Raw genomic sequence first — 8058 nt, forward strand, 5'->3', positions numbered from 1 at the left:
ACAATCAGAAAGCTGGCGGGGATTGGCAAAATCTTCTAACAGTGATTTCTTTCCTTCCTGGGAAAGAAGAGGGGCACTTGGGTCGCATCAGGGCTGAAGAGAAGCCTGCAGGGCTCTGCCTTTCCAGAGCGGGTGGGGAGAGGTTAGGGTCGGGCGGAAGAAAGCGCATCTCCCAGCACTTGCTGGGCAGATTTCACCACGATCAAGACGCCCTTGTGCGTCAAGATCGGTCTACCGAATATTTGGTTTGGGACACCAGAGCACTTTGTGTGGGCTTGGGGCAAGGATCTCGGCAGTGGGGCTCCGAGGCAGCGGGAGGGTCTTCCCCGCCTTGCGTCTCGTCGCGTGGATGTCTCCGCGGCTACCAGCGTCCGCAAGGGGGAAGGGCTGGCGCGGTGAAGCTCGCACCTCTCCCGGGCTAGGTTGGTGCGGAACTCTCCCCGGACCGGATCCAAGGAGAAAACCAGGGGAGACGGAGATATCGGTGAGGGGTCCAGGACGAAGGTGGGGCGTCAGTTTACATAGCTATTTCTCTGGGCTTCCTTAGCTCCCCGGAAGGGGACCGCCAAAAACTCCGAGCTCACACTAGCTCCCTACGCTTGTCATCACAAATAACGAACTCTGGCATTGCGAGGAGTCCTCGGCGGGGAAAGCTAATCTCTCCCAGGCCGGCTTTCCCGGCTCTGGAAACTGCGTTTGTCGCCCCCAGTGAAGAACTAACGATGTTCAGGATTGGCTAACTCGTTCTCGCCATCTTTCCGCCTTTCTGAGAGCTCACTTAGGGTACAAAACCCCCTTGGCAGGCAGTCATCCTGTCGTTTTAGCAGAGGAGAGGCGCCCTCTTCTAGCAGGCAGGGTGATTTACTGGGAACTGGGGGACAGGCTCGCTGCGCAGGCAAACGTTTCCTCTGGCACTCCGGGAAAAGCACCCTCCTTCGTGGTCTCCCCACCCCCCACCACCCCCATTCACCTGCCACAGCGAGAGTTTGGGGAGGAGACCATTTGTCCTCTTTGGCCACTTGTGAGGTCGAAGTGTGGATGGGATGTAGCCTATGGCCCCACAGCAACACCTACCCTAAACTTTAGGGCTTTTGGGTCGCCTCAAAGTTCAAGCTTCTTAGAAGCAACAAAGACTTTCTAAAGATCTCCACCCTTTCACCCCTCCCCTTACTTCACTTTTCTCTGGCTACACGCATTCGACTCCCTTTCTTTCGAAGGCTTAGGGATGAGTTTAAATCATTGTGCTCCCATTTCTTGATAACTGCCTGCTTTGAGCTTTTGTTCTCTTAAAGTAGGATTGCACACTGAAAGAAGGGCTGAAGATGAACAGTTTGACCCTTCAGGACAGTTCACGCAGTGGACAGGAGCGGCCCTCGGTCACCATCCTCACTGATGCTATTCACGCGCTCCCCTCCCCCTTCGCATAACATTTCAGCCTCGTTTCATCTGGACAATCTTTTAGACCACACAAGTGCCTCTTGAATTTATTTAAGTTAAAGGAGTGCTAGAAGAGTCCAGCTAAGGATATTTAGCGTTGGTCACGTCTTCGCAAATCTAAGTACAAATCGAAATTTCTTTCAGCAAAACCGAGCGAAATGCTGAACAAATAGAATTCTGAAACTGAGTGTGAATGGCTGGCTTCTGAATTTCACTGGCGTTGTTAGACTGTTCTTGGGGTTGTTTCTTTTCTTTTCTTTTTAAAAAATAATATTCTTCATAGTGGGAAATATTTCCAGAAGTGTTCTATTACTGAGTGACGCTTCTCTCAAAAGCTATAATACAAACACACAACCAAAATTCTTAGAATTCCAAGATGATCTAAAGGGTGATTTTTTCAAACTCCTGTAGTTTGCATAGTAATCTAACATACACCACTGCATACACCCAAGGAAGCCCTTATTTCAAAGATAAAATTCTGTAATGCCCATGATATCTTTATATTTACATAGATTAGAGGTTGGCTGATGTCAATGTTTGAACATGTACACAACATGGCATAATTTTTCCTTTGGAAGGAAATTCCTGGAATCAGAAATGTGCAATTTACCCTAATAATATTTTACCTTTACTAAATATCTGCAGAGGACACGCCTAAATATGAATTATTAACTTCTTACAGACAGTACAGAAAGTTTGGATTTTGACAAGAGAAAGCATGTACGCTTTCGGTGCATCATAAAAACATAAAATCCTGGGAGAACATAAAAATGGGGTAGTCAGACACCCAAATTCTATTAACAATCAACTAAAGAAATCCATTGTGTGTTTCACTCTCACTAAGCATTAGACCCAGCTTGATCTCTGTGTCTGTTTAGAGTTATACAAGGCTGATCAGGCTTTCCTTTAAGCCTCTTCTTAACTGGTTTCTGATTCTGTTCTTCCCCCCAAAATATCTTCAGATCAACCCAGCACTTCTAGCCAAACTGGAATTTTAAAACAACCGGTCCAAAGAGGTACCTTTCTACTGATATTAAAATAAACTTTCCTTTGCTTTCTATTACATTAGCCTATTGGCTTGTCTTTCTTTGCCGGCAACTCCTGTGTCAGATGTAGCTATCTACCGACTGACACTCCAGGTTCCTCCCATCATTCCAGTATTTATTTTATTTGATCATTTCCTCGGAACCCAGCTTTCTCATCCCGTTTCATTCAAATTAATCCCAAAATCCTGCAACCAAGACTTGAAGTCTTTCTTTTAGGGGGACTGTGAAGAGTATTTACTTGTTTGGTATCACTGATCATCACCTGGAAAATAATGCTGAGGCTTACATGCAGCCACCGTAAGCACTTCTGGTAACTTTTACTACGCACACATCTTCTTCTTGATCCAACTCTTTCCTGAAGTTCTGATACTGCAGGCTCATGATACAGAACCAGAGACCCAAAGAAGTGTGAGAGAGGCAGCTACTGTATGTTGGAGACTGAAAGTGTCTCTCCCATCTTTATACATTTTTGCACTTCTCACAAATGAAATCAAGCTGCTCCTAAAAGACGGAGGAGGTAACCTGGGGAAATACTGCTTTTAAATTTAGGGAACTTGGGGGGCCTGGGTGGCACAGCGGTTAAGCGTCTGCCTCCGGCTCAGGGCGTGATCCAGGCCTTATGGGATCGAGGCCCACATCAGGCTCTTCCGCTATGAGCCTGCTTCTTCCTCTCCCACTCCCCCTGCTTGTGTTCCCTCTCTCGCTGGCTGTCTCACTATCAAATAAATAAATAAAATCTTAAAAAAAATAAATTTAGGGAACTTGTTTTTCAAAAGGGAGGAGAGGCAAAACACAAATATCATCAAGCAAAGTGAAAATCATGGCAGCTGTAAAATCATTCCGAGACAGAAGAAAGTCTGGAGTTTGGAGAGCTGGAGTGGGCAAAGGTTTCTTTCGCGGGATTCTAATTTTTCATTTTCTTTACTTTGTGCCTTCCAATCCTGCTTACTCCCTGCAGAAAATATTAAACAAATTAAAATCATGCCAAAACACTAACGACCACTTTCATCATGCCCTTCTCTGAAATAAACTTGTTTCCAACTCCTACAAACTGAATGAGACACAGACCCGCAGACAATTATCTTTTTCCCTTGCCACTTTTCAACTCCCAGCATTCCAAATGCGCCTTGGTTAAACTTAATTTGCAAAAGGGATCTCAAGGGAGTCCTCTCCTATCTACCGAGTCCAGAGCCATCGCCACAACTCATGCATGGTCTAATGCTCCGCGCAGCACACACTTCTCGGGGGTCTGCTTCTGTCTCTAAGAAAAGTCAGCCACGTCTACAAGAGGGTGGGATGAGCGTGGGGAGGGGAGAGGGAGGGCTGACGAGCAATGCAGAACAAGTTTCCTCCGAAGTCCAGTACCCCTCAGCTCTATTTTCCCGTTGAAAAGCCGCGAGTATGAGGAGGACGGGCCCCATGTCCCTACAACGCCCCCCAGCGTGAAGCAGAGGTCACGGAAATGTCAGCGCAGCCCAGGCGTTCGCGGGAGCGGCAGGTCGGCCGCTCCTCCCACTCCGCTCGCTGTCACCGTCGCAGGAAGCCACCTGGTTGCCTGTCCCTGCGGTAAACTGAGGTTAACCCGAAAAACAAAACAAACAAAACCTGTGGCAGTTCCCGGAGACTCAGTTTGTCACAGGTAAAATACGGAAGCCCTTTTAGCTCTAACACCTGAGTGCTTTTATTCTCACGTCCTCCAAAAGCCCATCGACCTCGCCCACACTCGATCGCTCTCCTTCTGGGAGACGCCTCGATGAACCCTCCAACGTCCTCTTCCTTCACCCTCACACGCCAGTCTCTCTGGAACCTAAACGTGCTTGCCCACCAGGTGTCCACAACTCGCCACCCCCACCGCATATTCCTCCCTTAACCAAATGACTGCGTTTTTAAAATCATTTACTATTTGATACAGCTCCTAAGAGGCTTTGCCAAGAGACTCCCGGCAGCACCAGAGCCTGGTTGCTTTCCCCGGCATTCTGACCCCCATTAACTAATTCCTCGCATCCCGACGTCCGGGAGCTGAGAGGCGGGGAAGCGCCGGGTTCTGTGCGAGCGCGCGCGCCGGGGCTGGGGGGTGGGGTGCGGCCGCAAGGACCGGGGGCGGGGGCGGTAGCTTCGGTCTCCCCAACGGCCCCCGGCGCCCCGGCCCCTAATGAGCGGCTGAAAGGGAGCGGGCTCCGGTGCGCGTGGCTCGCAGGCCTCCCGGAGTCCGGGGCGCCCTGATTGGCCAGCTGCGCCTCGCGACCTCCATTCATTAATAAATTAGCGGCACGCTCCAGCCGAGCGCGAGCCACCAATCACAATGGGCAGCGGCGGCGACAACAGCCGCAGCTTGAGCTGAAGCCGCCACCGCGGCTTCAGCCGCTCCGACCGCAGCCTCGAGCTCCAACAGGAGCTTTAGAACCATTTTATGCTGATTAGATAAAGGGGGAAAAGAGGCGGGGGCGATGGGAGGAGGAGGAGGATGGATGGCAGGGCCGGGGAGGGGGGAAGTGGGTGAAGAAAGAGAGAAATGAATGATGATAATGCAATGAAAAGAATAAGCCGGGGGAGGGAAAAGCGGGGGAGAAGGGGGGTCGGCACAGGGGGAGGAGGNTCTGATTGTTTTCTTGGTGGTATATAAGGGGTTTTAAGGAGAGTCGTGTGCCAGACACGCAGCCACTGAACCACAAGCAGCTTCGCTTTAACTGGAGTGCCCGGGAGTCGCGTGCCAGGAGCCGCACGGCCGAGGACTGACTGACAGACAGACACGCACCACCACCACAACACACGAGACCCGGGCGGATCGCCGGGGCTCTTGGCAAACTTGCCCGTCGGACTGGTCCCCCGCGGAGGCGCGCCAGATCCGCTGTTTGCAAGCCGGGCGAAGGACGCAGCGCTGCGCTCCCGGCAGCGCGGAGACTCGCAGCACAAGCCAAAGTAATAGCGACGCCGAGACGCATTTAGAGAGCGAACTACGTAAGTATCCGCCCTGTGGCTTCTAACTTGGAACGGTGTTCCCGGCACCCCGTTCCACCACGCCCTCTGCTCGCAGAGAATCTTTGTTTCCGGACGGGTACACAGCCTCGAGAGGTCGGCCCGCCGAGTGCGGGGTCCGGTTGGCGGGCGGCGGGATCACAACGAGGGGCTCTCTCCTGAGCTTGGAGAGCACTGGCTGGGTTTCCTCCTTAACTACGTTCTTCCTTGGCGCGGTTCCGAACCAGTCCTCGCGGGTGCGCGCAGGAGTACTTCCCGCTGACACCGAGAACGTGCCTCGGCCTTTATATTTACATCTCGTTTGGTTCTTTCTCCCTCCCCGCTCTCTTCGGTAGGATGTTTGTCAAATCCGAGACCTTGGAGTTGAAGGAGGAAGAAGACGTGCTGGTGCTACTCGGCTCGGCCTCCCCCGCCTCAGCTGCCCTCACCCCGCTGTCGTCCAGCGCCGACGAGGAGGAAGAGGAGGAGCTGGGCGCGTCGGGCGGGGCGCGCCGGCCGCGTGGGGCAGAGGCCGGGCCCGGGGCTCTGGGCGGCTCGCCGGTCGGAGCCGAGGGCTGCCGACCCGCGCGGCTGCTGGGTCTGGTGCATGAGTGCAAGCGGCGCCCCTCCAGGGCGCGGGCGGTTTCCCGCGGCGCCAAGACGGCCGAGACGGTGCAGCGCATCAAGAAGACCCGTAGACTGAAGGCCAACAACCGTGAGCGCAACCGCATGCACAACCTCAATGCGGCGCTGGACGCGCTGCGCGAGGTACTCCCCACGTTCCCCGAGGACGCCAAGCTCACCAAGATCGAGACCCTGCGCTTCGCCCACAATTACATCTGGGCGCTCACCGAGACCCTGCGCCTGGCGGACCACTGCGGGGGTGGCGGCGGAGGCCTGCCGGGGGCGCTCTTTTCCGAGACCGTGTTGCTGAGCCCGGGAGCCGCTAGCGCCTCCCTGAGCAGCAGCGGAGACAGCCCGTCGCCTGCGTCCACCTGGAGCTGCACCAACAGCCCGGCGCCGTCCTCCTCGGCGTCCTCCAGCTCCACCTCCCCCTACAGCTGCACTTTATCTCCTGCCAGCCCGGCGGGCTCTGACATGGACTATTGGCAGCCCCCACCTCCCGACAAGCACCGCTACGCGCCTCACCTCCCCCTAGTCAGGGACTGTATCTAGAACTGTCATCCTTGCTACCCGCGCCAGGCCTTAGTGGGTTCCCGTTCCTGTCCCTGACCAAGCCCTCCTCCCACTCCTCTCCTGTCCCCACTTCTAAGCCCTGGAAACCATCTCACTTCACGGGGCAGATGTAGCCGTTCTGAATCCTGGGTTGTTTGCTGCATTCCTTGGCTAAGGGTTTCCTTCCTTCAGACGGTCTCTAATTTATTGACGGTGTGATGGAGCTTATTGTCAAAGAGGATGGTAGAATTTGGGGGGCGTTTCTTAAGGCTAAAAAGATGCTGGGAAGCGATGAAGGTGGCGTGTCAAAAGAGTTTGCAGAGCGGGCTGACGCCCCTCCCCCTCTCTGTAACTCCAGAAGGACTCGGAGCAGTTCGTGTGAATCTTGCAGGGGGAATGCAACTGGTTCCTCTGATCTCTTCACCTTTGCTTCTACATAGAGATGTTAATGTCGAGTAGAAAGAAATGTATCTTAGCATCTGAATGATTTTACCGGTAATAATATTATCCACAGATTTGCAATGGCTGGCATCTGCTTTATTCCCATTGCTGTCTGCGGACTGTGGGAATTTCACCTGTCAAACCAAACTTTCCCTCTCTGATGTGCACTTTGTTCTGTTTCCCAGATTCGTCACAATGTCTATTGTCCCGTCCTTCTCTTTCCTTTTTCTTCTCCATTTTGCCATCTGTCTCTTATGATTTATAAGGGGAAAAAAGTTGTTTTGTTAGAGGGCCAGGTTAGAAGTCATTGTATAATTTGTAGGCTTTGTAATGACTGAATGCAAGCGTGGAAATTTAGGCTGAACTCTCTATCAAAAGGAAAAATGTGGAGGAAAAGGGAAAAATCAGGAGGGAGGATTGCTTCATGCATTATTTATTTTGACCTTTTAGGGGAGAAGGAACTCCCCCATTCTTTCAAGAGATTAAAAATAAATCAACAGACTGAAAACCTAAGCAGACACGGAGCATTATCAGGATCAGCCACACACGTGTTCCCTTCTATTTATTATAAAGAAATTTTTCATGGGAAAAGTATGTATTTTTTGTATATTTTACAGAGTTTATTCTAGTATGTATTTACATCTTGAACAAAAAATTGTTCTTGTGATTAAACTATAAATAAAATATATAATTTTCATAATTTTTTGTGTTGTATTCTAACTTTGCCTTTTGTGGTTTTTAGAAGAATGTGTTGTGCTTTTCTGAAACTCTCCCTGTAGCAAATTGAGTTAGAGTACTTGTATTTTTCATCAGTGTTTGTGTGTAAAATTTCACTGACACATAACATCTAAGAGATCACAAGAAGCTGAATCATATTTGAGACACTACCTGACATCAGAGTGTAACTGCATGCAAACAACTTTGATTTTTAAGAAATCAATTTCTGAATGAACAAGATCAGTAAAAAGGCAGGGAGGGTTAAAAGACAATTAAATCATGATAA

General features: G+C 51.0%; 1 protein-coding gene and 1 long non-coding RNA gene across 2 annotated transcripts; one reads left to right on the forward strand and one right to left on the reverse strand.

Annotated features, from left to right (window-relative positions):
- Window positions 1-1700: 1700 nt before the first annotated feature.
- Window positions 1701-5069, reverse strand: LOC117804433. Its single transcript, XR_004628862.1, has 2 exons — window positions 2746-5069; window positions 1701-1772 (listed from the first exon to the last, which is right to left on the reverse strand). It is a non-coding gene; the product is annotated as an uncharacterized LOC117804433 (long non-coding RNA).
- A 5-nt stretch (window positions 5070-5074) lies between these two features.
- Window positions 5075-7678, forward strand: NEUROG2 (neurogenin 2). Its single transcript, XM_034671756.1, has 2 exons — window positions 5075-5441; window positions 5795-7678. The coding sequence occupies exon 2, from the start codon at window positions 5796-5798 to the stop codon at window positions 6612-6614; it is 819 nt and encodes a 272-aa protein (XP_034527647.1). The 5' UTR covers window positions 5075-5441; window position 5795; the 3' UTR covers window positions 6615-7678.
- The last annotated feature ends 380 nt before the right edge of the window (window positions 7679-8058 follow it).

The sequence above is a fragment of the Ailuropoda melanoleuca genome, chromosome 11, assembly GCF_002007445.2.
Source record: "Ailuropoda melanoleuca isolate Jingjing chromosome 11, ASM200744v2, whole genome shotgun sequence".
NCBI lineage: Eukaryota > Metazoa > Chordata > Mammalia > Carnivora > Ursidae > Ailuropoda > Ailuropoda melanoleuca.